The sequence below is a fragment of the Pyrus communis genome, chromosome 7, assembly GCF_963583255.1.
Source record: "Pyrus communis chromosome 7, drPyrComm1.1, whole genome shotgun sequence".
Classification (NCBI taxonomy): Eukaryota; Viridiplantae; Streptophyta; class Magnoliopsida; order Rosales; family Rosaceae; genus Pyrus; species Pyrus communis.
In genome coordinates this window covers 8,015,381-8,042,446 of record NC_084809.1, presented here as the reverse complement: position 1 = coordinate 8,042,446, position 27,066 = coordinate 8,015,381, and the positions used below count along the sequence as shown (strand labels likewise).

At 40.0% G+C, this 27,066-nt stretch overlaps 6 protein-coding genes across 6 annotated transcripts in view; 3 read left to right on the top strand and 3 right to left on the bottom strand.

Annotated features, from left to right (window-relative positions):
• The window catches only part of LOC137739562 (uncharacterized), a 29,855-nt gene extending 25,128 nt beyond the window's left edge, over positions 1-4,727 (top strand). Inside the window, exon 6 of the mRNA XM_068479175.1 lies at positions 4,087-4,727. Within this exon, the coding sequence (XP_068335276.1) occupies positions 4,087-4,326 (240 nt within the window). The 3' untranslated portion in view covers positions 4,327-4,727. The remainder of the gene's footprint in view (positions 1-4,086) is intronic.
• A 1,543-nt stretch (positions 4,728-6,270) lies between these two features.
• Positions 6,271-8,755, top strand: LOC137740475 (uncharacterized). Its single transcript, XM_068480335.1, has 6 exons — positions 6,271-6,720; positions 6,802-7,023; positions 7,105-7,536; positions 7,618-8,049; positions 8,131-8,372; positions 8,483-8,755. The coding sequence occupies exons 1-5, from the start codon at positions 6,271-6,273 to the stop codon at positions 8,341-8,343; spliced, it is 1,749 nt and encodes a 582-aa protein (XP_068336436.1). The 3' UTR covers positions 8,344-8,372; positions 8,483-8,755.
• On the top strand, positions 8,343-12,169 carry LOC137740474 (uncharacterized). Its single transcript, XM_068480334.1, has 9 exons — positions 8,343-8,372; positions 8,483-8,569; positions 9,107-9,355; positions 9,437-9,868; positions 9,950-10,381; positions 10,463-10,534; positions 10,616-11,407; positions 11,489-11,920; positions 12,041-12,169. Exons 1-9 carry the CDS (start codon positions 8,343-8,345, stop codon positions 12,167-12,169), a joined length of 2,655 nt encoding a protein of 884 aa, XP_068336435.1.
• A 315-nt stretch (positions 12,170-12,484) lies between these two features.
• On the bottom strand, positions 12,485-16,151 carry LOC137741078 (uncharacterized). The gene is made up of 4 exons (XM_068480883.1): positions 13,699-16,151; positions 13,209-13,410; positions 12,922-13,118; positions 12,485-12,831 (listed from the first exon to the last, which is right to left on the bottom strand). Exons 1-4 carry the CDS (start codon positions 16,004-16,006, stop codon positions 12,776-12,778), a joined length of 2,763 nt encoding a protein of 920 aa, XP_068336984.1. The 5' UTR covers positions 16,007-16,151; the 3' UTR covers positions 12,485-12,775.
• A 3,788-nt stretch (positions 16,152-19,939) lies between these two features.
• LOC137740138 (scarecrow-like protein 23) lies at positions 19,940-21,779 on the bottom strand. The gene has a single exon (XM_068479951.1). The coding sequence runs from the start codon at positions 21,466-21,468 to the stop codon at positions 20,119-20,121; it is 1,350 nt and encodes a 449-aa protein (XP_068336052.1). The 5' UTR covers positions 21,469-21,779; the 3' UTR covers positions 19,940-20,118.
• Positions 21,780-25,307: 3,528 nt separating this feature from the next.
• LOC137740838 (large ribosomal subunit protein eL27-like) lies at positions 25,308-25,955 on the bottom strand. Its single transcript, XM_068480644.1, has one exon. The coding sequence runs from the start codon at positions 25,876-25,878 to the stop codon at positions 25,471-25,473; it is 408 nt and encodes a 135-aa protein (XP_068336745.1). The 5' UTR covers positions 25,879-25,955; the 3' UTR covers positions 25,308-25,470.
• Between the last annotated feature and the right edge of the window lie 1,111 nt (positions 25,956-27,066).

Here is a 27,066-nt window from a genome sequence, read left to right as displayed (position 1 = left end):
AAAATCAGAAATGTTTGGGTGGGCCACATGTCTCATTTTGGACTGTTGGATTTCAAATTTTTTGTAATCCGACGGTCCAAATTAATTAAGTTAATAAAAATTTTAAAACTAATTAAAAATCAGAAGAAAAAAAAATTTTAATTATAATTTTTTTTATTTTTTATAAATACCTTACCATTTTCTCTCACCTTACACCACATTTCAATATTTTCAATTGCCAATTGCCATGGGGGACCTTCCTACACTGGAAGTGCTCTCATTTTGGCCTTTAAGATTTAAAATTAATAGAAATGTGCATGAGATTGTCCATCATAATCACTTTGTTCATTCCGTGAAAAATCTCCGTTAGAATAAGGAAACCTACCTTACACTATCACATCTTGGCCTGGGCCCCCGCCATATCCCGGGCTCGACTCCACCGTAGCACGATATTGTCTACTTTGGGCCCCGACCACGCCCTCACGGTTTTGTTTTTGGGAACTCACACGAGAACTTTTCAGTGGGTCACCCATCCTGGGATTGCTCTCTCGCGAACTCGCTTAACTTCAGAGTTCCTACGGAACCCGAAGCCAGTGAGCTCCCAAAAGGCCTCGTGCTAGGTAGGGATGAGAATATACATATAAGGATCACTCCCCTGGGCGATATGATATCTTAAATACACTATACTAATAGTAAAGATGCGTAGTAGCATTCAAAGATCACTCTTTGGCCTTTAGACTCGCTTCAGCGACTTTGCCCTTTAAGTGACAAGGGGTAGTAAGACAAGGAGTAATATAAGAGTGGCTCGGTCATCAACAGGCCTCTCCTTATTCATTCTACTTATTCATTCTATGATCCAAAAGGTAACCGACTTTTTCTCCGGTTTCCGCAACCATCACCATTTGTCACTTCGATTACTTCTTCATTTTCCAACCAGGATACTGGTGAATTTGATCGAGGAGACGGACGTCTATCTTGGCTATCTAGCTATGACTAAAAAAACCTACTTGTGACAACTCAACACTGGAAGCTCATCCAAAGCTTGACCAGGAGATGGTTGAGCGCACAAGAAATAAACTAAAGCAAGAACCCGCGGCTTCCCTTTTCCTCTTTACTTTCTATATTCCCATGTGCAATGATGGAGATGGAGTCCTTGTGATCAGCAGAATTCTAAAACTACGGAACCAACTGGTTTCAAATCGGGAGAACACCATCCGAAGCAACAACCTCAACAGTTTTTGTGTGTGTGTGTGTGTGTGTGAATGAAAGAGATATAGAGAGAGGTAAGTGATGGAGAAGTCAGGAGGGGTTTCACAATATAAGAAGGAAAAAGGTGGCAACCTAATCGAAAGGGGATAAAATGACAAAAATACCCTTAATTTTTGTCTAATCGTTTTGGCCCATGTTTATTAATTGAGAGTATTTTTCTAATTTTAGTCCAAATTTAATAGAAAATTTTTACGGAATAACCAAAATAATTGACGGTAGAGAAACTCATGACCACTTCTACTAATTTCAGATCTCAAAAACGAAAAAATGAATTATGCCGATCTCAAAGATCATAACTGCCCTTCAAACAACTAACTATTACTTTACCGGTACTAGGCCTGTTAAAAAGAAACCATGCGACACAAAATAACAATGCATTCTAAAGAAACCATTCGTCTACATGTATAGCCAAGTAACTAAAGAAACTATGCGACACAAAATAACAATGCATTCTAATGAACTATTCTCACCAGGACGCAGATTGTCCCTTGCTCGGACTGCCAAATTCCTCCCCAAATCTCCAACAGCATTTTTGTACAAGTTGATCTCTTTGATTACTTCATCTTGGAGTTTTATATCAGGAACCAATCTCTCTATGCAGTCAAACATCGTCGACACAATTTCATTATGCATGTCTCCTTTGAAGCTATAAAAGAACTTGGGATTAAGGTAAAATCCTGCAGCGTGAAGGGGAAAATCCCACAATTTTTTCCATCTGTGATCTATAATGTTCCAGTACACCATATATTCTTCTTTCTTGACAAGTTCTATTTTGATTGTTTCTTTTGCTCGATACATCCCTGCAAAAACATATCCCATCGCTGGCCTCTTCTGGCTACCAACAATTCTCAAAACTCGCAAGAGCGGATTTGTTAAACGGGTGATCAAAATGCACGAAGACCAAAATGACTGATTACTGAATATATCTAACACTGCCGATCCTTCTGGTGTTTTAGAAAAGGGGCAGCCCGTCCACTCGTTTGAAGTAACCATCGACTGCAAATTATATTTAAGGTCAGCCATTTGTTTCAACGTCATAAAGTTTGTTGCAAACCTAGATACTCCCAGCCTAACAATGTCATTCCCAAACGTATACCTTCTCATCATGTTCAAAATGACAACGTGTTTGTAGATAAATCTTGTAATAGATCCAGCCTGTTCAATTACAGAATTTATCCACTCAACTTTTCCGAAATCCTCGAGAATCGAATCTATGCAAGCACTGGAACAGGGAGACCAGTACAGGGTAGGGAACGTATCCATCAACTTCTTCCCAACAACAGAAAATTGCTCTTCACTATTTGTAATGACTTGCAAAACATGTCCCACTCCAATTTCTTCCACCACTTCCATGAAAAATGCAAACAAAGCATCTGGGGAAAAAATAAAGTAAGAAGCATCCACAGATTTCAAATAGATTGTTCCTTCAGGAGAGTACACTGCAAAATTTAGCAAAGTTCTACCCTTTTCAGAATTCCATTGGTTGACTAGAAGAGAACAGCCTGTCCTCGCCCCAGTTTCCTTGTGTTGTTGAATTTCACTCTTCATCTCTTCAACTGCATTCTTCAACATCCAACCCCGAATGTCATCATATGAGGGTGCCACAGTCTCCTTTCCCCCAGAGGCAATTGCGTCAATCATTGGCTGGAAATAAACAGAGTTCTTCACTGCATCCAGGGGATCCTGAATTTCATACAAAAACTGACCAATTGCCATATGTATTTGTTCAATGCTCAACCTTTTTACCTGGTAATCATTGCCGATGGTTCCATCATTCGCAGCCCCCAAAGCATTTTCATCCCTTACCCTCTTCTTCACACTCACATTTGTATTACTTACGCCAACGTCTTCATTTTCCAACAAATTTGAATTGGGAAAAACAGTACCTAATGCAATAGGAACAGGAGGTGAAGCATTACTCAATTTCGTAACAGCATTAACTGAACCAGTTGCTGCTTTAGAAGGTCTACCCCTCCGACTTGTAGTACTAGTGAAGGGAGGGAGACAACTGTAATATCTGCGTTCAACTTTAGTGAGATAGAAATGAGTCCGATCCCAGTTTGTTGTTGCTTCCAAAAGAATGCTGTATTGGATTTTCAGTGTCTTCTTGGTGCATCTCCATCTCTGCTACACACTCTTCGGCAATGCTGTCGCGGTCAAATGATATAGGATCCGCGTACTCCTGTTCTTTGTGCTTATGAACCCTACAAGACAGTTGATTAGCAAAACATCTGTTTTCTTGGACCAAAGAACATTGGAAATACAAATCAACAGAACCTATGATTTCCACTTGTGTTTTAGTCTGAGGTTGTAATGAACGAAAACAAGATCATTAAGCCGCTGATCTTAATCTGGACTATCCCATTAATGATTGAGGGGGGATATTGGATATACATGCCACGTAGGCAATTGCCATGTCAGTGATAGCTTTAGAATTAAGTAGTCTTCGAAATACCTTGCATAAAGATCTTTTCCCTCTCTCATTTGCAATCGGTTGGTTATATTGTAATAAACACTCTTCTAGATAAGCAAGTCAAAGAGCTCGAGCAGAAAGTGCAGCTGGCAGATACCAAAGTAACAGAAAGGGTATGTTTATTTCTGTTTCCAACTCACTTTATAGTTACCACCACAGTAGAAATTCCGAAAACAGCATACGCTAGTTACGTAATCTTAAGCTCTCAGTAGATGTCAATTTTTTGGACTTAATTGTCGAAAACAACTCGGGGAAATGAAAACATTAAACCATACCAAAAGGGTTTCAGCTTGCACAAGGCTTTTAACTTACAAGAATTCGAGCGGGAGATTAAATTTACTTATGTTTAAATGATCGTGTTGCAGGGTGATGGAGGCAGTGTAGCCGGACTGGAAGTGAAATCCAGGGACATTGGATCAACCATTTCAACTCCATCGAAAAGGAAGAGCAAGAAGAAGTCAGAAGCAACACCTGCTCAAACCTCATCATCTGCAAATATCCATACACATACAACTGCGGCTTCCCCAATGACAAGCGTTAAGTTCATCGTGGGAGTGGCTGTGGTGTCTGTGATCATCGGCCTCATTCTTGGAAAACGATACTAGATCAAGTTTTTGTGTTTTCGGGTTTGTCCGTCAGGTTTTGGTTGATTACTTCGTTAATTGTTTCGCTTTGTGGACATTATCCACAGAAAGATTGAAGGCTTTGTTTTTGTGCTTTCAAGCTTGGTTTTTGAGAGGTTGTTGGTTTTTCAGAGGTATGTGGACTTGTAGTACTAGTGAAGGGAGGGAGACAACTGTAATATCTGCGTTCAACTTTAGTGAGAAAGAAATGAGTCCGATCCCAGTTTGTTGTTGCTTCCAAAAGAATGCTGTATTGGATTTTCAGTGTCTTCTTGGTGCATCTCCATCTCTGCTACGCACTCTTCGGCAATGCTGTCGCGGTCAAATGATATAGGATCCGCGTACTCCTGTTCTTTGTGCTTATGAACCCTACAAGACAGTTGATTAGCAAAACATCTGTTTTCTTGGACCAAAGAACATTGGAAATACAAATCAACAGAACCTATGGTTTCCACTTGTGTTTTAGTCTGAGGTTGTAATGAACGAAAACAAGATCATTAAGCCGCTGATCTTAATCTCGACTATCCCATTAATGATTGAGGGGGGATATTGGATATACATGCCACCTAGGCAATTGCCATGTCAGTGATAGCTTTAGAATTAAGTAGTCTTCGAAATACCTTGCATAAAGATCTTTTCCCTCTCTCATTTGCAATCGGTTGGTTATATTGTAATAAACACTCTCTCTCTCTAAAAGATTCTGAGCTCTATCTTCTCACACAAGATTGCTTTTCATGTTATTCCTTTCTCTCAAGATTTATATTTCTGCAATTCATGCAAGATAGTTAAGAATATATATAACCAATCACTAAACATCCCAAGCTTAATAGCTAAGTAAGAATCTAATCTGGCGGTGGTTTTGATGCATTGCTGTTCGGTTAGGCAATCTCTCGAATTCGAGCTTTTAATCTCTCCCATTTCTTCCGTGGAAGCTGCTCCATTGGTTAATTTGGTTTGCATTTGGATTTGAAATGTTTTTTAGGTTTGATCTTATGCTTAATCACTAATTGTAATTATTTGAGGTGTTTTACGGATAATATGGTTGCGAAAACCGGGTTAAGTTTGGATTTGCACGTTTGGTGATTCTGATGTCATTGGCATTGTGCGTTTCTTTATTGAATTGTGTTTAGAACTTCATTTTGAAATAGAAATTTCAATTTGGAGTCATTAGAAACCGAAAAAAGGCGATTAAATGGTAGTTTTGAATATATTGTATATAGTGGGGAATCCACATTTCATGAATTCTGCGAATATGATATGAAAGTGAGCCTGAGAAATCTGGCTAGTTATTCATATTAGCATGTGCCCTTGATCAATCGTGTTCTTCTTGGTATCAAACCAGTATTGTCAGTTCGATCTGGTCCATAGGATACGATCGTTTACTATATAGATCATCCCTGTAGAAGCTCCATGTCAGAGTTCCTTGTATTACCGCAACATTTCTTGTGCCCTTGATGTGTAAAGTTTGTAACTTTTTCCTTTGGCCTCAGATTTGTTTGAAGTTGTTGATCCAAGGGCAAAGCTAGTTGTCAGTGAGTTGGATGATCGGTCGTCTTCCCAGTCACCAGGTATTGTCTTCGAATTGTCCTGCATCTTTTTATTTTTGTTTTGGTTTGGAGTCGGGACGCTGCCAAAAGACTTTACCCACTAATGAGTTGGTGCATCCTCTTCCTTGTTTTTACACATGCTGTTAGGATGCAGTTCAAAGCCTTTGCACAAGAGCAGTGTTGAAAAATTAACAGATAAGCACTCTAGAGCCTTAGAACTTCATTCTACTTCTGAAGCCCGCATTGTGGAAGCTGAAACGAAGTTGCAAGAAGCCATTGAAACATTCAGTCAGAGAGATTTGGAAGCTAATGGGACAACAGGTCAGTGGTTTGCACCAAACTTTTTTGTAATTATTTTGTGGCTAAATATTGTTGCTTTATGGTTATTAGCTACATCTGTTTGCCACAGGAATCTACGCCTACGAATAATTATGAAGTGTATGAAAATACTAAGAAGGAACTCCAGCAAGCGATATCTAACCTTGAAGAACAGCTCAAGGAACAAAAAACAAGAGAAGATGCTTTAAAATCTGAGGTTAAAAATCTCAAGGCTGAGGTTACTGAGAAGCCTTTATTGCAGAATTCTCTCAAGGAACTGCAAACCAAGTCAGCTCACTGTGAAGAAGAGAGCAGAAAACTAGTTGAGGCAAATATAAAGCTTAAAGAAGATGTGTCTACATACGAGTCCAAACAAAGTGACCTTGAAGCAAAATATTCCACTGCTGTTGCTGAGAAGGATGAATCAGTTGAACAACTTCAGGCTGCAAAAAGGACAATTGAAGATTTAAAGCAGCAGCATTCTTCTCAATGGCAGAAACTACAATCTCAGGTTTGCACCAAACTTTTTTGTAATTATTTTGCGGCTAAATATTGTTGCTTTATGGTTATTAGCTACATTTGTTTGCCAAAGATATCTTCGCTTATGGATGAGAGCAGAAAACTAGCTGAGGCAAATATAAAGCTTAAAGAAGATGTCTCTACATACGAGTCCAAACAAAGTGACCTTGAAGCAAAATATTCCACTGCTGTTGCTAAGAACGATGAATCAGTTGAACAACTTCAGGCTGCAAAAAGGACAATTGAAGATTTAAAGCAGCAGCATTCTTCTCAAGGGCAGAAACTACAATCTCAGGTTTGCACCAAACTTTTTTGTAATTATTTTGCGGCTAAATATTGTTGCTTTATGGTTATTAGCTGCATTTGTTTGCCACAGATATCTTCGCTTATGGATGAGAACCGCCTGCTTAATGAAGTGCGTCAAAATACTAAGAAAGAACTCCAGCAGGTGATATTCAACCTTGAAGAACAGCCTAAGGAACAAAAAGCAGGAGAAGCTGCTTTAAAATCTGAGGTTGACAATCTCAAGGTTGAGGCTGCTGAGAAGCCTTTGTTGCAGAATTCTCTCAAGGAACTGCAAACCAAGTCAGCTCACTTTGACGAAGAGAGAAGAAAACTAGCTGAGGCAAATATCAAGCTTAAAGAAGATGTGTCTACATACGAGTCCAAACAAAGTGACCTTGAAGCAAAATATTCCACTGCTGTTGCTGAGAAGGATGAATCAGTTGAACAACTTCAGGCTGCAAAAAGGACAATTGAAGATTTAAAGCAGCAGCATTCTTCTCAAGGGCAGAAACTACAATCTCAGGTTTGCACCAAACTTTTTTGTAATTATTTTGCGGCTAAATGTTGTTTCTTTATGGTTATTAGCTACATCTGTTTGCCACAGATATCTTCGCTTACGGATGAGAACAACCTGCTTAATGAAGTGCATCAAAATACTAAGAAGGAACTCCAGCAAGCGATATCTAACCTTGAAGAACTGGTCAAGGAACAAAAGGCAGGAGAAGCTGCTTTAAAATCTGAGGTTGAAAATCTCAAGGCTGAGGTTGCTGAGAAAACTTTGTTGCAGAATTCTCTCAAGGAACTGCAAACTAAGTTAGCTCCCTATGAAGAAGAGAGCAGAAAACTAGCTGAGGCAAATATAAAGCTTAAAGAAGATGTGTCTACATACGAGTCCAAACAAAGTGACCTTGAAGCAAAATATTCCACTGCTGTTGCTGAGAAGGATGAATCAGTTGAACAACTTCAGGCCGCAAAAAGGACTATTGAAGATTTAATGCAGCAGCATTCTTCTCAAGGGCAGAAACTAGAATCTCAGGTTTGCACCAAACTTTTTTGTAATTATTTTGCGGCTAAATACTGTTGCTTTATGGTTATTAGCTACATTCGTTTGCCACAGATATCTTCGCTTACAGATGAGAACATGTTGCTTAATGAAGTGCATCAAAATACTAAGAAGGAACTGCAGCAAGTGATATCCAACCTTGAAGGACAGCTCAAGGAACAAAAAGCAGGAGAAGTTGCTTTAAGATCTGAGTTGAAAATCTCAAGGCTGAGGTTGCTGAGAAACTTTTGTTGCAGAATTGCCTCAAGGATCTCGAAGAGAAATTGATGAAAACTGAAGCTCAACTGGAAAAAGAGGTAGAAATCAATTTCCCTGAAAAAAAAAATCCACATATAAGCTCTTGGGCGGCCAAAGAACGGGGCACATTCTTCTTTTAAATATTCTTTCTGACTCAGACGAATTGTAGGTTGAAAGCATTAAGGTGACTGCATCGAAAAGAGAGGCAGAGGCTTCCCCAATGTCGAGTGTTAAGTTCATCGTGGGAGTGGCTATGGTGTCTACGATCATTGGCCTCATCCTCGAGAAACGATACTAGATCAAGTTTTTGTGTTTTTGCTATCCCCTTGGCTGTTTGCAAAGCAAAACACAGATGGTTATGTATTATTCAAGTTTGTATTTAGTTTGTATATTGGGTTGCAGATGCTTTCGGAAATATAAGTATTTGTGTGTTTGTTGATACGAAAAGAAGATGACGGTCTCAGTTGTTTTCGAGTCATGTGGTCGGATCCCTAAATGAAATTACTTCATGGCCGTTTGCTAAGTATTTAATTTTCAGTTTTTATTCTTCTTTTTTTTTTGAAATTTGAAAATTGAAAACTCGTTCGACAACTATTTTTTATTGTCAGCTACAAAGCCTCATTTTTCTACCATGTAAACTACCTACTTGTAATTGTTTGTTGTAGGAACTTGCCCAACTAATTCACATCCCTGAAGGCTGGCCGCGGTCAACCAACAAAGAGCACGAGAAGCTTCTTTAATATATGAGGTTAGAAATCTCAAGGCTGTGGCTGCTGAGAAACCTTTATTGCAGAATTCTCTCAAAGAACTGCAAACCAAGTCAACAACCATTGAAGAAGAGAGAAGAAAACTAGCTGAGGCAAATATAAAGCTTAAAGAAGATGTGTCTACATGCAAGTCCAAACAACTTGACCTTGAAGCAAAATATTCCACTGCCGTTGCTGAGAAGCACAAATCAGTTGAACAACTTCAGGATGCAGAAAGGACTATTGAAGATTTAACGCAGCAGCATTCTTCTCAAGGGCAGAAACTACAATCGCAGGTTTGCACCAAAAATTTTTGTAATTATTTTGCGACTAAATAGTGTTGCTTTATGGTTATTAGTTACATCTATTTGCCACAGATATCTTCGCTTATGGATGAGAACCGCCTGCTTAATGAAGTGCTTCAAAATACTAAGAAGGAACTCCACCAAGTGATATCCAACCTTGAAGAAAAGCTCAAGGAACAAAAAGCAGGAGAAGCTGCTTTAAAATCTGAGGTTAAAAATCTCAAGGCTGAGGCTGCTGAGAAATCTTTATTGCAGAATTCTCTCAAGGAACTGCAAACCAAGTTAGCTCACTGTGAAGAAGAGAGCAGAAGACTAGCTGAGGCAAATAAAAAGCGTAAAGAAGATGTGTCTACATGCAAGTCCAAACAACGTGACCTTGAAGCAAAATATTCCACTGCCGTTGCTGAGAAGCACAAATCAGTTGAACAACTTCAGGATGCAGAAATGACTATTGAAGATTTAACGCAGCAGCATTCTTCTCAAGGGCAGAAACTACAATCTCAGGTTTGCACCAAACATTTTTGTAATTATTTTGCGGCTAAATATTGTTGCTTTATGGTCATTAGCTACATCTGTTTGCCACAGATATCTTCGCTTATAGATGAGAACCGCCTGCTTAATGAAGTGCATCAAAATACTAAGAAGGAACTCCAGCTAGTGATATCCAACCTTGAAGAACAGCTCAAGGAACAAAAAGCAGGAGAAGCTACTTTAAAATCTGAGGTTAAAAATCTCAAGGTTGAGGCTGCTGAGAAACCTTTATTGCAGAATTCTCTCAAGGAACTGCAAAACAAGTTAGCTCACTGTGAAGAAGAGAGAAGAAAACTAGCTGAGGCAAATATAAAGCTTAAAGAAGATGTGTCTACATCCAAGTCCAAACAACGTGACCTTGAAGCAAAATATTCCACTGCCGTTGCTGAGAAGCACAAATCGGTTGAACAACTTCAGGATGCAAAAAAGACTATTGAAGATTTAACGCAGCAGCATTATTCTCAAGGGCAGAAACTACAATCTCAGGTTTGCACCAAACATTTTTGTAATTATTTTGCGGCTAAATATTGTTGCTTTATGGTCATTAGCTACATCTGTTTGCCACAGATATCTTCGCTTATGGATGAGAACCGCCAGCTTAATGAAGTGCATCAAAATACTAAGAAGGAACTCCAGCTAGTGATATCCAACCTTGAAGAACAGCTCAAGGAACAAAAAGCAGGATAAGCTGCTTTAAAATCTGATGTTGAAAATCTCAAGGCTGAGGCTGCTGAGAAGCCTTTATTGCAGAATTCTCTCAAGGAACTGCAAAACAAGTTAGCTCACTGTGAAGAAGAAAGCAGAAAACTAGTTGAGGCAAATATAAAGCTTAAAGAAGATGTGTCTACATACGAGTCCAAACAAAGTGACCTTGAAGCAAAATATTCCACTGCTATTGCTGAGAATGATGAATCAGTTGAAAAACTTCAGGCTGCAAAAAAGACTATTGAAGATTTAATGCAACAACATTCTTCTCAAGGGCAGAAACTACAATCTCAGGTTTGCACCAAACTTTTTTGTAATTATGTTGCAGCTAAATACTATTGCTTTATGGTTATTAGCTACATCTCTTCGCCACAGATATCTTCGCTTACCGATGAGAACAACCTGCTTGATAAAGTGCATCAGAATACTAAGAAGGAACTCCAGCTAGCGATATCTAACCTTGAAGAACAGCTCAAGGAACAAAAAGCAGGAGAAGCTACTTTAAAATCTGAGGTTGAAAATCTCAAGGCTGAGGCTGCTGAGAAGCCTTTATTGCAGAATTCTCTCAAGGAACTGCAAACCAAGTCAGCTCACTTTGAAGAAAAGAGCAGAAAACTAGTTGAGGCAAATATAAAGCTTAAAGAAGATGTGTCTACATACGAGTCCAAACAAAGTGACCTTGAAGCAAAATATTCCACTGCTGTTGCTGAGAATGATGAATCAGTTGAACAACTTCAGGCTGCAAAAAGGACTATTGAAGATTTAATGCAGCAGCATTCTTCTCAAGGGCAGAAACTACAATCTCAGGTTTGCACCAAACTTTTTTGTAATTATTTTGCGGCTAAATACTATTGCTTTATGGTTATTAGCTACATCTGTTCGCCACAGATATCTTCACTTACCGATGAGAACAACCTGCTTAATGAAGTGCATCAGAATACTAAGAAGGAACTCCAGCTAGCGATATCTAACCTTGAAGAACAGCTCAAGGAACAAAAAACAGGAGAAGCTGCTTTAAAATCTGAGGTTGAAAATCTCAAGGCTGAGGTTGTTGAGAAGCCTTTATTGCAGAATTCTCTCAAGGAACTGCAAACCAAGTCAGCTCACTTTGAAGAAGAGAGCAGAAAACTAGCTGAAGCAAATATAAAGCTTAAAGAAGATGTGTCTACATACGAGTCCAAACAAAGTGACCTTGAAGCGAAATATTCCACTGCTGTTGCTGAGAATGATGAATCAGTTGAACAACTTCAGGCTACAAAAACGACTATTGAAGATTTAATGCAGCAGCATTCTTCTCAATGGCAGAAACTACAATCTCAGGTTTGCACCAAACTTTTTTGTAATTATTTTGCGGCTAAAAGCATTAAGGCGGCTGCAAAGCATTAAGGCGGCTGCAGCCAAACTTTTTTAAATATTCTTTCTGACTCTGACGAATTGTAGGCTGAAAGCATTAAGGCGGCTGCAGCGAAAAGAGAGGCAGAGGCTTCCCCAATGCCGAGTGTTAAGTTCATCGTGGGAGTGGCTGTGGTGTTTGCGATCATCGGCCTCATTCTTGGGAAACGATATTAGATCAAGTTTTTGTGTTTTTGCTATCCCCTTGGCTATTTGCAAAGAAAAACACAGATGGTTATGTATTATTCAAGTTTGTATTTGGTTTGTATATGGGGTTGCAAATTCTTTCGGAAATATAAGAATTTGTGCGTTTGTTGATACAAAAAGAAGAGGACGGTCTCAGTTGTTTTCGAGTCATATGGTCGGATCTCAAAATGAAATTACTTCAGGGCCGTTTGATAAGTATTTAATTTTCAGTTTTTATATTTCTTTTTGAAAATTGAAAACTGAAAACTCGTTCGGCAACTATTTTTGATTGTTAGCTACAAAGCCCCCATTTTTCTGCCATGTAAACTACCTACTTGTAATTGTTTGTTGCAGGAATTTGCCCAACCAATTCACATCCCTGAAGGCTGGCCGCGGTCACATATTTTTCCTCCTAATTTCCGTCACTCTGCAGTAATGCCAGGGAAAGAATATAATTGGCCCGAGCAGTATCTCTAGACATGCGAGTTTGCTAAGTGCCTTCCTTCCCGTAGGTACTTGAAGAAAGTGGCGGTGGTGTGGTGAACTCATAAAGATGTTTGTCTTTGCATTCTGTCCCGCCGGCTCACAGCGCTGTGTTTAACATTCTTCTTTAACCACTTTCAATCCGTTCAAAATTTCATTGTCATCATACCCTGTACATTGACCAACTGTCCAGTTTAACTCAAGATGTAGAAAAGATTATATCTTCGACGATAAATTACAAACCATACAAACTTAGTTACCTGAACCCAATTCTTCAACTTCATCAACCGAAAGTTCTAAAAGCCTCGAGTTCTCAGAGGGGGGATCAAGTGACATCCAATCAGGATTTTCAGTGTCTTCTTGGTGCATCTCCATCTCTGCTACCCACTCTTCGGCAATGCTGTTGCGGTCAAATGATATAGGATCCACGTACTTCTGTTCTTTGTGCGTATGAACCCTATAAGACAGTTGATTAGCAAAACATCTGTTTTCTTTGACCAAAGAACATTGGGAATACAAATCAACAGAACCTATGGTTTCCACTTACTTCTGTTTTAGTTTGAGGTTGTACTGAACGAAAACAAGATCATTAAGCCGCTGTTGTTCTACGCTGTTCCTTGTCTTGTGCAACTGTTCGAAAGGAATCTGATTCTCCTGACACGGAACTAAGCTGCAAGTTTGACTGAGAATACGAATTGCCAAGCGTGCAAGGTTTGGGCAACCACCACCATATGTCGACCACCATTCAGCTAAGACAAACAGAGAGTTCAAAGAAATGAGCCAAAAGATGCAAGAACATCCAAACTCTCTGCAGCATATCCTAAAAATAGGAGCCCTCGTACCGAATTTTAAAAATAAATAAATAAATTAGATGGTCAGGGTATATTTTATGCAATTTATCATATCTATCATTCTATTACATAAAGGTTAACTGAGTTAAAATATGGCTTAATTACCTTTCGTCTACATGTATAGCCAAGTAACTAAAGAAACCATGCGACACAAAATAACAATGCATTCTAATGAACTATTCTCACCAGGACGCAGATTGTCCCTTGCTCGGACTGCCAAATTCCTCCCCAAATCTCCAACAGCATTTTTGTACATGTTGATCTCTTTGATTACTTCATCTTGGACTTTTATATCAGGAACCAATCTTTCTATGCAGTCAGACATCCTCGACACAATTTCATTATGCATGTCTCCTTTGAAGCTATAAAAGAACTTGGGATTAAGGTAAAATCCTGCAGCGTGAAGGGGAAAATCCCACAATTTTTTCCATCTCTGATCTATAATGTTCCAGTACACCATATATTCTTCTTTCTTGACAAGTTCTATTTTGATTGTTTCTTTTGCTCGATACATCCCTGCAAAAACATATCCCATCGCTGGCCTCTTCTGGCTACCAACAATTCTCAAAACTCGCAAGAGCGGATTTGTTAAACGGGTGATCAAAATGCACGAAGACCAAAATGACTGATTACTGAATATATCTAACACTGCCGATCCTTCTGGTGTTTTACAAAAGGGGCAGCCCATCCACTCGTTTGAAGTAACCATCGACTGCAAATTATATTTAAGGTCAGCCATTTGTTTCAACGTCATAAAGTTTGTTGCAAACCTAGATACTCCCAGCCTAACAATGTCATTCCCAAACGTATACCTTCTCATCATGTTCAAAATGACAACGTGTTTGTAGATAAATCTTGTAATAGATCTAGCCTGTTCAATTACAGAATTTATCCACTCAACTTTTCCGAAATCCTCGAGAATCGAATCTATGCAAGCACTGGAACAGGGAGACCAGTACAGGGTAGGGAACGTATCCATCAACTTCTTCCCAACAACAGAAAATTGCTCTTCACTATTTGTAATGACTTGCAAAACATGTCCCACTCCAATTTCTTCCACCACTTCCTTGAAAAATGCAAACAAAGCATCTGGGGAAAAAATAAAGTAAGAAGCATCCACAGATTTCAAATAGATTGTTCCTTCAGGAGAGTACACTGCAAAATTTAGCAAAGTTCTACCCTTTTCAGAATTCCATTGGTTGACTAGAAGAGAACAGCCTGTCCTCGCCCCAGTTTCCTTGTGTTGTTGAATTTCACTCTTCATCTCTTCAACTGCATTCTTCAACATCCAACCCCGAATGTCATCATATGAGGGTGCCACAGTCTCCTTTCCCCCAGAGGCAATTGCGTCAATCATTGGCTGGAAATAAACAGAGTTCTTCACTGCATCCAGGGGAGCCTGAATTTCATACAAAAACCGACCAATTGCCATATGTATTTGTTCAATGCTCAACCTTTTTACCTGGTAATCATTGCCGATGGTTCCATCATTCGCAGCCCCCAAAGCATTCTCATCCCTTACCCTCTTCTTCACACTCACATTTGTATTACTTACGCCAACGTCTTCATTTTCCAACAAATTTGAATTGGGAAAAACAGTACCTAATGCAATAGGAACAGGAGGTGAAGCATTACTCAATTTCGTAACAGCATTAACTGAACCAGTTGCTGCTTTAGAAGGTCTACCCCTCCGCCTTACTCTTCTATCAATACTCAATCCAGCATCTTCCTGATCTGCTGAAAAATTCAGTTTGATGCCAACTTCTTTGTTTTGCGATAAATTTGAATTGGGAAAAGCATTGCCTACTGAAATAGGAAAAGGAGCTGAAACACTACTCAATTTCGTAACACCGGCATGAACTGAACCAGAACAGGTAGCACCACCTGAAGGTCTACCCCTCCGCCGTTCTCTTCTATCAACACTTGTCCCACCATCTTCCTCTTCATCTACCGAAAAATCCAATTTGGGTACTCCAATTAATCCCTGCTGAGCATTACTCCTGTAAGAATTATCTACTTCAAGGGGCACATTCGTCAAATTATCACTTAACCTAATTCCTCCATTCCCACTCATCCCACCAGCCTCCTCATCATTCACCACCGCATTCGAATCGTGTCCTACAACCAATTTATACTCTCCATTTTCGCCCAATGAACCGTCAATTTCGCTAATACTACAATGCGGGTTAGCAACAATTCGACTCTTCCTCTGCCTAAACGCTGCAATCCCATCATCCAAACTCTGCAACATTGCGATTCTAACATCCGGCGGGGCCTGATCACAGGTAGGGCCATTGCCCTTCCGACCGGCAAGGTGGGATTTAAGCCGAGTAATCCCACCACCCTGAAACAACTTGCCGCAATATATACACTTTTTCAACTCAACTCTAACCCCATTGGGTTGGTCTTTCATGAAAAGTTGGCAGTGTTTCCATGCCGGGTCTTGTTTCTGGGGAGAAACAGCTACGGGCTCGAAACCCTCCAGAGATATCATCCTAATCAACTAAAATAATCAATCAATTAATCAATCAAATTACTAGCCTGTGAATATTGTCGAAAATTTTCTGAGAATTTAATATGTAGTGGTGAAGATTTTGCATTTTCCAGAAAGAATTCGAAGGAGAAGAGTGGGAAGAAGATGACTTACTTGTCTCTGGTGATTTCTCTCAGCCTTTGGAGGATTTTGGGAACAGAGAGAGAGAGAGAGAGAGGAGGGGGGGAGTGGTTTGTTTGGGAGAGAGAAACGAGCGTCCGTGCGGGCTTTAGATGGATTTTTGTGTTGAGAAAAAAGGTCAACCAGTTTGTCAAACCGGTGAATTTTTTTTTTGTTCTTTTAGCCAAAATGGGATTTGACTGTTATAACTTCTCAGAGCAAATCCAGCATGCTCTTTAGCCTGGTGGATAGGGAACAAAAGCAAACCCATCCCCACTCAAACTAGTTCCAGCTTATTCGGGCGGTTGGGTGAAGGGGGAGCCCGTGGGAAAGGGGAGACGGGAGTCCAAGGTCCGAGCGTCTAAGGGCTTTGTGATGCAAGGATAACGTCAGTCAGGTTATAAAAAAATTTGCGTCAGGCGCGTGCATAACACTTGCGCATGGGGGTGCATTACTGACAAGATTTCAGGCGGTGGGGCTCGCGTGTCAGCCCCAGTCAATCACTTTGAATCTAGACCGTTTGATTTCCAGATCAACAGTCCAGTTTGTTCGGTTTTAAAAAATTTTAGAAAAAGAAAAAAAATCAGAAATGTTTGGGTGGGTCACATGTCTCATTTTGGACTGTTGGATTTCAATTTTTTTGTAATCTGACGGTCCAAATTAATTAAGTTAATAAAAAATTTAAAACTAATTAAAAATCAGAAGAAAAAAAAAAAATTAATTATAATTTTTTTTATTTTTTATAAATACCTTACCATTTTCTCTCAGCTTACACCACATTTCAATATTTTCAATTGCCAATTGCCATGGGGGACCTTCCTACACTGGAAGTGCTCTCATTTTGGCCTTTAAGATTTAAAATTAATAGAAATGTGCATGAGATTGTCCATCATAATCACTTTGTTCATTCCGTGAAAAATCTCACTTAGAATAAGGAAACCTACCTTACACTATCACATCCTGGCCTGGGCCCCCGTCATATCCCGGGCTCAACTCCACCGTAGCACGATATTATCTGCTTTGGGCCCCGACCACACCCTCACGGTTTTGTTTTTGGGAACTCACACGAGAACTTCCCAGTGGGTCACCCATCCTGTGACTGTGATTGCTCTCTCGCGAACTCGCTTAACTTCGGAGTTCCTACGGAACCCGAAGCCAGTGAGCTCCCAAAAGGCTTCGTGCTAGGTAGGGATGAGAATATACATATAAGGATCACTCCCCTGGGCGATATGGGATCTTACATACACTATACTAATAGTAAAGATGCGTAGTAGCATTCAAAGATCACTCTTTGGCCTTTAGACTCGCTTCAGCGACTTTGCCCCTTAAGTGACAAGGGGTGGTAGGACAAGGAGTAATATAAGAGTGGCTCGGTCATCAACAGGCCTCTCCTTATTCATTCTACTTATTCATTCTATGATCCAAAAGGTAACCGACTTTTTCTCCGGTTTCCGCAACCGTCACCATTTGTCACTTCGATTACTTCTTCATTTTCCAACCAAGGATACTGGTGAATTTGATCGAGGAGACGGACGTCTATCTTGGCTATCTAGCTATGACTAAAAAAACCTACTTGTGACAACTCAACACTGGAAGCTCATCCAAAGCTTGACCAGGAGATGGTTGAGCGCACAAGAAATAAACTAAAGCAAGAACCCGCGGCTTCCCTTTTCCTCTTTACTTTCTATATTCCCATGTGCAATGATGGAGATGGAGTCCTTGTGATCAGCAGAATTCTAAAACTACAGAACCAATTGGTTTCAAATCGGGAGAACACCATCCGAAGCAACAACCTCAACAGTTTTTGTGTGTGTGTGTGTGAATGAAAGAGATATAGAGAGAGGTAAGTGATGGAGAAGTCAGGAGGGGTTTCACAATATAAGAAGGAAAAAGGTGGCAACCTAATCGAAAGGAGATAAAATGACAAAAATACCCTTAATTTTTGTCTAATCGTTTTGGCCCATGTTTATTAATTGAGAGTATTTTTCTAATTTTAGTCCAAATTTAATAGAAAATTTTTATGGAATAACCAAAATAATTGACGGTAGAGAAACTCATGACCACTTCTACTAATTTCAGATCTCAAAAACGAAAAAATGAATTATGCCGATCTCAAAGATCATAACTGCCCTTCAAACAACTAACTATTACTTTACCGGTACTAGGCCTGTTAAAAAGAGCCAAGGCCCTAATAGGCGGTCAGAGTTTAGTCCTATTTTAAGGTCTTAGGTCGGCCCAATCCGATCGTAGAGCTGGTTTTATTTGACTCGTTTTTAAATCGGTAGGTCATGGGGCTTACATTTTAAGACTAGATTGGCCCATAACGAGCCTTAAGGATCGGGTCCTATTCGGCCCAATGTCAATAACAAGACCCTATTGCACTAAATACTCGAGTGAATAACTATTTTACCTTTTAAAGAAAACATGTAAATATTTTACCTTATAAAGTAAACATGGTTTTTTCATGGAGAAGTACAAAGAAGGGAGATGATTTTCGCACGTTATTTATATGTAATTTTCAGATCAAATAAAGAAAAAAAAGAAATAAGAGAAATAAATAAATGTGAGCGTGCATTATGAGAAAAAAGTGTGCACAAATTATTTCCGTGCGAAAGCTTCCACCCTTCATTTGCTATTGGCACAATGGCTCCCACATTTCACATATAAGATAATTAGGGCAATAGTCTTTGTACGTTAACTCAATTGGAGGTTTGGTCATGAAATAAAAATCTAAGTATTAATTTCTGAACTTATCATAATATGGAGCGAAAGTCCTTTTGGCTAACTCCGTTTAGAACTTTCACCCCTTAAATCCTTTCTTTTGAATGGAAATTCTAACAGGATTAGCCAAAATGTCAATTACTACATTATAACAAGTTCAAGAATCAATGCTCACGAGTTTTTAATCCAGCAACCAAAGCTTCAATTAATCCAATTTTATGATTGACATATTGACATGGAGGTATGCTGGTAGGGTAAGATGAGGAGGTTAGCAAGTGTTTAAAACTTGATTAAAAATGGTTGGAAAATGATATGTTAGTAAAATTGGGATTGAAATAATTTAAAGGTCACTATCATACGAGTTAAAGTGTGTGGAATTCCCTTCCAATCAACCTGTCAAGAACTGATATGCAACTATGAGAGGAAGAGAAGCACACCGAGCTTATCTGATTTTCTGACAAAGTGAGACAAGCTTTCATTTTCTAGGGTACAATTCCATGTGCACTCATTTCCTTTGTGGGGACTAGGCCATCTCCAAATTCCAATTTCTCACTTACCCCGCACATGTTAGATATAGGATGAGGGGACCTAGAAAGATCAGTCGTGTGTGTGAGTTAGTTCTAAACGTTGTATCATACCATTGATATATCACATTCAAAGTCTCAACGATCATAATTTTATAATCCATGCAGACGACTTACCGTAGCATATAACATTGATGTTTCTATTGATCCCTAAAATTATTTAGCACACAAAGGAGGATAAGTCTTGTCTCCCATGTTTGATTGCAACTTCCCACCAAGCCAAATATCATAATCCTCATCCTCTCATGACATTGCATCATCAAAACACACATTCAACTCTTCAATGAGTTAAACAATTGCACCTAATTTAACAACACAAATGATTCTTACTTCCTAAATAATAATAATAACAACCCATGACCTATGGATTTTTTTTTTTCCGGGTGGTGTAATACACACACCCCTTTCAGTTTTGATCGTCGAATTTCATAAATCACAAAATCCAAAGAACAAAAATTAATAAGAAATATGTGAGAAGTAAAAATAGATGCGTAGACAGCACCGCCTTCTTCTTTTCTTTAAACATATAACAAAGAACCGAAAAAAAAAAAAAAAAAAAACTAACTACAATGTTTTTCTCCTTCAAAGAATTACAGCAAAGTGAAAAACAACTCCTCCTCCCCACTGTATCATGCTGGTCAAAGTATTTCAATCCAACGGCTGCCAGGCAGAGGCTGTGAGCAAGGAGAGGTCCTTCCAACCCAACTTCAAGCACCCATTCTCCTCCACCAGAGTGTACCCCTTCCACGGGAACATCCCAAGCAACAAGCTAGCCTGCGCCGCCGGGTTCCCGCCAAGCGAAACGGGCCCAAACCCAACCCGCTTCAACTCATCCCCCCACCTCTCCACCTTCACCTCCCCGGTTCTCTTCGGCCCGCCAACCGCCAGGATATTCCTAATCTCGCACCCAAACAGCTGCTGCTCCACCATATGCCTCTCCAGGCTGTCTGCGCCCAACCCGTCCCCGAGCGCATCAAACAGCGCGCTGTAGTAATGCAAGGCCTCCACAAACCTACTCAGGAAGCTGCCGCTGTGGCTCAAATCCTGCTCGGCGATCATGATCAGCTTCGGTCTCAGCGAGCCCAGCAATCTCAGCGTCGCCAAATCGCTGCCGGTGACGTCGTACAAGCAATGGTGCATCCAGTGGACCACGGTGGCCTCGCTCGGTCTGATTCCGAGTTGACTTAGGTCGGTTATGCTCCCGATTTTGCCCTCCAGCGGCTGGAACTCGAAGGGCAGGCCGAGCGAGCTCGCAAAATCGGCGAGTCTCCGCCCGGTCGACTGGAGGAGCTCCGAGGAGGACCCGAACCCGGTTATCCGCATTGACCGGATCTTCTTCGACCGCGATGCGAGGATGTGGAACAGTCCTGGCCACTGGAGGCCTTGCATTATATCCAAATCGATGACGTGGACGTGATCCTCGCCGTCCAGCGCCTGGAAAATCGCCTGATTGGACGTGAAGTGTGAGAATTTGACTAGCGGACTGATGGAGTTGTAGGATTGGAGCCCGTTGAAGATCCGCTGCGACTGAGCAAGCGTTAGGGTTTTGTTGGCGAGCGGAGAGTAGGTACCTAAGCAGGAGCTGATCACGCGAGTCTGAAGCGCATGCGAGAAATACGCGCCGACTCGTTCCGGCGACGACCCGAACGGCGATGATAGCTCCGCGATCTCAGGTAACAGGTCGCTGGCGTCGTCGAGGCTGTCCATGGCGACGAACTCGGCGCATTGTAGCAGAAGCCCCAACAGTCTCAACCCGTCCGACTCGCCCTCCGCCACCGGTTCGGTGTCACGATCGTCGGCAGTGCTTTCGCGGAAATTTCTGCCGGAATTGGGCCGTTTGGTGAAGGAGGGGTCTTCGGCGTCGGAATCGCCGCTTCCACTGCCGGCGAGGTCGCGGTCGCCGCGCTTGGTCTTCATGGAGGAGGAGGAGGAGGTAGGGTTGTTATTGCTAGGGGTGGCGGCGGCGATTGGGGATTGAGGAACTAAGCTCTGAAGCATGACTGGTAGAGGAGGAGGAGGGAGGAAGTGTGTGATTGTCGATAGGGAGAATATAAAAAGCTCGGAAGCCTTCGAGCGGGAAGCGACAAAGAAAAGCGAGAAAGACAACCAAACGCCTGTACAGGGAGTTTTGCAGAAAGCTTTGTCAGAGAGAGAGGAGAGATAGTAGAGAGAGAAAATTGTTTGGTGAGAGAGAAAATTGTTTGGTTAGAGAGAAAGTGCGAGAAAGTGAGAGAAAATTAGGGAAAATGAGACGGAAAGTTTGATAACTTTAGAGGGGGAAGGGGATACGTGCGAGCGTGTTGGGGGGTGGGTGAGGAGTTGACACGTGTGGGGAAATCCTCCTCGTTAGGTACTCCGTTTGGGGTTGTCGTTAAGTCCGTTTGTTGTGTTGGGGGATTCGACCAAAAAAAAAAGGGGGTCGGTCGATTGACGGATTAGTAGAATTAATTAAGGGTTGATTAGTTGATTAATGGTGTAATTAGCGTCATCTTCGGATTCTCGGATCGAGAGGTTTTGGGAAGATTATAGGGTGGGAGGGTTTGTCCTTGTGTTGACATTGATGTGTGTTAATTTTGTCTAATGTTTGTATGGTTGTATGCAAACATCTAGACCATTCAATATTCACGAGTTTTTGGAACCTTGGACGGCGGCTTTACAGCTGTACCAACTCAGATCCCAATTCGACTTCAACATTTATTCGGATTTCAGATTCCAAGTTGATGAGTCTAATTGACTGTAATCAGGATAGACTGAAATGCTCATGTGAGTATTCCTGATTTCAGGAAAAGGTGGATAACCGTGTTTACCATCAATTGTCCCAACTAAAAAAAAAAAGTGTGATATATGTTGTTAAAATATAACGGTCCAAAAGTAAAGTATTTTAGAGAATTTAACATGTAAATTTGAGTCATTTAAACGTATTGTACATTGTCAATTGATATATAATAGAATGATTCACATATCATGCCTATATTCAAGAAGCTTAAATACAGTTAGGACTCCCATTGTCCTGAAGTTTAAAGGTCAATCAACATCAATCGAGACAGTAAAAGCTTGTTAGGCGTCTAGTATAAGAGAAATTCTAAAGTCTGACTTCTTGAGCTCATTTGCTGCCTTGTATAGCACAAGTTCTAAGGTCTGAAATAGCGACTGAAAGTCTCTCTACCCCAATCCCGTTGTATTTCAAGTCCAACTGCCCCACTCTCTAGTCCCATCATTCCAATCTTGGTCGTAGTTCGACTGGAGTATAAAAGAAACTTTTATGTACTACAGTCGAACTTCAAAAGATGTGTGGCTATACCTACTGCTTACCGAAACGATGAAAGATTCCAGGGTAGGTAGGTAGACTACAAAAGTTAGAAAACTAAAACTTGAAAAGAGTAGACTGAGTTAGTCACGGCCATCATAAATACTAAACTGAGTAATATCAGACTGGGGCTGTTGGTACTTCAACTGGTACAGAAGGCTTCTCTGGTTCTGGTGGTGGAGGTGGAGTGGCAAAGCACCGGCCGTGGTGGCATAGAGCAGCGGAGACTTCGGTCAGGCAACTCGAAAAGCTCATAAGCGGAAGTGTTTTGCTGAATAACTTGAGAGAGATGGATTTTTATCCCTTTGAATCTTGTTTTGTATTTAGGAGGGGAATTTGCAGACAAGGGTTGTGCTTTTGTAGTTCCTCTTAAGCATGATATATCATGTACTTAATGAATAAAAGCAGATGATACTAAGATTCCTATTGAAATTTTTTGAGTTCCGTTACAACAAAAGTGATTTCCGCACACGACTTTCTTCTCTACACTCCTATTTTTACAACCCTTGAATTGAATGAATCACCAGAGAATCAAGGGATAATCAGGGTTACAAACAAGGAGACGGGTGCATAAGAGGAAAGAAACCAGGCGTGAAATCACCACCGTGTAGCATTCCAAATGGTTTACTTCAAAGACTGCATAATTTTCGATGTACAAATTGAAAACGCCAAACATAAGAGAAATTTTTTATACACCCGCCCAATGAAACAAGTCTCACGTCTACGATCATTTGCCAATTGCCACATACATGCATCAAAAAATAAATTGTAACAATCATCCCTTAATTTTAACTCAATCAGAGCAATGGATTATCATTAGTTCCTCAACTCATCAAAACGTGCAACTATAACCCCTCAATTAAAAATCCATTTCCACTGGTCCCTCAACTAAAAATCAATTACCATTGATCCCTCAACTTTAATCCAACTGGAGAAATAATCATTCAACTTTAATCTAATTGGAGCAACGATCTCTCAACTTTAACATTCCAATGGTCCTTTCAACATAACTCATTTTGACTACATTCTAATAAAGTTAACGAAAAGAACCATAACGGTAGGTTTTGATAAGTTGAGGAGCCCCAATGATTGCAATGGTCCTTTCAATTATTTTGACAAAATCAACGAAAAGGACCATGACCAATAGTAATGAATTTTAAATTAAGAGACCATTGACCTAATTTGATTAAAGTTGAAGGATCATTATTACAATTTACTTTGCACAAGCCAGTTTCATGAAACAAGGGTAGCTGTTTCATGGAACTGGGATAGGCAAGTTTTCGACAGAAGTCAAGGACCTCAAGCAGAGAGGAAATAGATTAAACCCAACAAAATAAGTACTGATTTAGTACTGAGGTGATTTTATAAAAAGCAGGTATAAATAAAATCTGAACTCAAAAAGGTGTTTGGTAAACACTTAAAACAGCTTATTTTCACAGTTTTGAGTGAAAAAAAACTGAAACCGTTAAGTAACAAAAATAAGCTTATTCTCACAGCCCAGCATAATCAGTTTTTTTTTCAAAGCAGAGCAATCCCACACTAGCCCTAAGTCTGAACAAAAACTATTGTTCTTAAATTTGACTACACATAAAAATCATCCAGAAAAGAATGGGCATGGAAATGTTTTCAACCAAAATTTCACGACAGCACGACAGCTAACCAATCCATCGAATGCTAGCACCAGTTTATCATAAGATATTTTCATGATCAACGCAACACAAGAACCACGTAATTACAAGTAACATCCAAAAACAAGCAACAACTTCTATTCACGACTGTTAAATCACAAATCTAAACATTTTGACATGAGATGATTAGGGCATCTACCGGACCACAGACAACAAAAATCCCTAAACAAAGAGCGACAAAGCGTTTTACAAAAGCAGCAATCTGCAAAACTTCCAATCACCAGCCATCAGTTGAAGACTCAATTCAACACATCATACTGAAAGATAAACAAAGTCTATCAATTGAAAAATTCAATAGTACTTGTTAATAAAATGCTAAAACTTTGACCGCAACTTTTCAAATTTCTAGCAATTAGTAGAGAACATTTCATACCGCGAAACCTCAAACATAAACCAATCCACATACACACTCCAACGACGTCTTAAGGTAAAACTGTTTTCTACAAGCCGAAGCATCAAAAATAAACACCATAACTAAACTATTTCTATTAACTAGCACTAAAGTTGACAAACAAGATACCTCACAGCAGACAATTTGTTCGTGATCAAACCTAAACACTGGAAAATCCAAAAGCACAACACTTGGGCAATTCCATAAAACAAAAATGCATCAGTGAACAGTAAGCAGAATATTAATCCACTGAATCGAACTTAAATCGAAACATTATACGCATCACAGCTGCTCAATAGCCTACAACTCCAGAAACCCGATTCCTAATTATCCAAATTGAAACAGAATCAATACACAAATGATAAGCGTAAAGTAACTGCAGGAAAGAATCATATCAAACAACACAGAAGAACAATGCTGAAATAAAATTGCAGGAAAATAAAGCAAAATCAAACATCTCAGTAATACAAAATCTAATCATTCAAGCTAAACATTAATCCATAAAATCCATAAAAACGTCTCATTTCATTTCAAAATTAAACTTAAACTCGAAAAAACATAAACCCAAAATCAGACAGACCCCATTTCCAATGCGGCGCCGTATGGAAAGGTCCTCAGAACCTGAGCTTGGTGAAGAACCACCTGTTCTTCCCGGTCTTGAACCGCTCCTCGAACCGCTTCTTGACCTCCTTCAAAGCAGTGACCTTCTTGTCCTTTGTCTGCAAGCACTCGACGTTGACGACGTCTTTGAGATCCACGTCCAGGGTGTAGCGCGTTGGCATCAGGTGCTGGTAGTTCACGAGCTTGATGAAGGCCTTCACTCTGGATTTCTTGGCCGTCTTCTTGGCGGAGTCCTTGCGGATGACCTTGCCTGGGTACTTCTTAATCCCCGCAACCAAACAGTGGCCGTAGGGACGGTCGCGGGTGCCCTCGTCGAAGGCGCGCACGATGACGGCCTTGCGCCCGGCGTAGCGGCCCTGGAGGTTGATCACCGCCTTGTTTGGCTTCAGAAACTTCACCATGGCTGGTTTCTCTCTCTTCTCTCTCACTCTCTCTCTGTCGCTCGGGCTTCGGCAAAGAGTGGGGAGGAAAAACCCTAGGAGAGAGATTTATAGTAATGGCGGCTCACTGAAACCCTAGGTTTTTTAAGACCTGGGCTGAACTATTGAGATTTTGTATTGGGCTTGGACTGGGCTGAGTTACTATTTTTTTACAATCTCGTGCTTAATCGGGCAACATCCAAAAATGAAAAATTGGGAACAGATTTCTCTCAAACGTAGGGTTGCTTCGGGTTAGACTTCATTAATTTTAGGAGTCGAAATCTTGTCACGCCGACATGGTGTGAGCCTACGACTCTCTGATATCTTAGTTAGACTTAATTAATTTTATGAGTCATTTCGTATTACTATATTACAATATGATAGTATTCTTTTTCACTTAAAAGTGAGAGGTCTTAAAGTTCAAATATTATGGATGATGAATTCGATACCAAATTAGGCTACCTATTGTGTGATTTAGCCGAACTCCCCATTCATCTAGTGCAAAAATATCGATGTACTAAAAAATAAATTAATTTTAGGAAAAATAAATTTCAAGGTATAAGTTTCTTGTCCCTTGAACAATTATATGTTCATATATTTGGTCATGCCTTTAGAGCACTTCCAGTGTAGTAAGACCCCCTAGCCAATAGGCAACTTAATCCCCTTAAATAACCACTTAGTACTACGGTCTGATGGTATTCCTCTTCATTTGGAAGTGAGAGATTTTAGGTTCGATTCTCGTAAATGGCTAATTCGATACCAAATTAGGTTGCTCATTGTGTGACTTAGCTGAACTCCCCCTCCCCTTAATGTAAAAATATAGATGCATTAAAAAATATCTCCTTAAATGAACAATAACTACCAAAGTGCATCTCCAACCCAAAACTAAATAACCCAGACAATTCGTTTTAAAATATCAGTATTTTTTATTTTATAAAATACTAACTTTATTTTTAATTTTGGGTAATAATAAATGATTGGTTGAAAGTATTTTAAAATATTGAAATGTAGGGTAAAGTGGAAGAATATGGTTAGGTATTTATAATTAATATATATATTTATATTTTTTTTATTTTTTTTAATAATTTAAATTATGACTAACGTCTGGCGTCACATAAACAGAGCTCTGGAACAGACGATTATTAGCTGACTTCTTTATCGAACTCACCT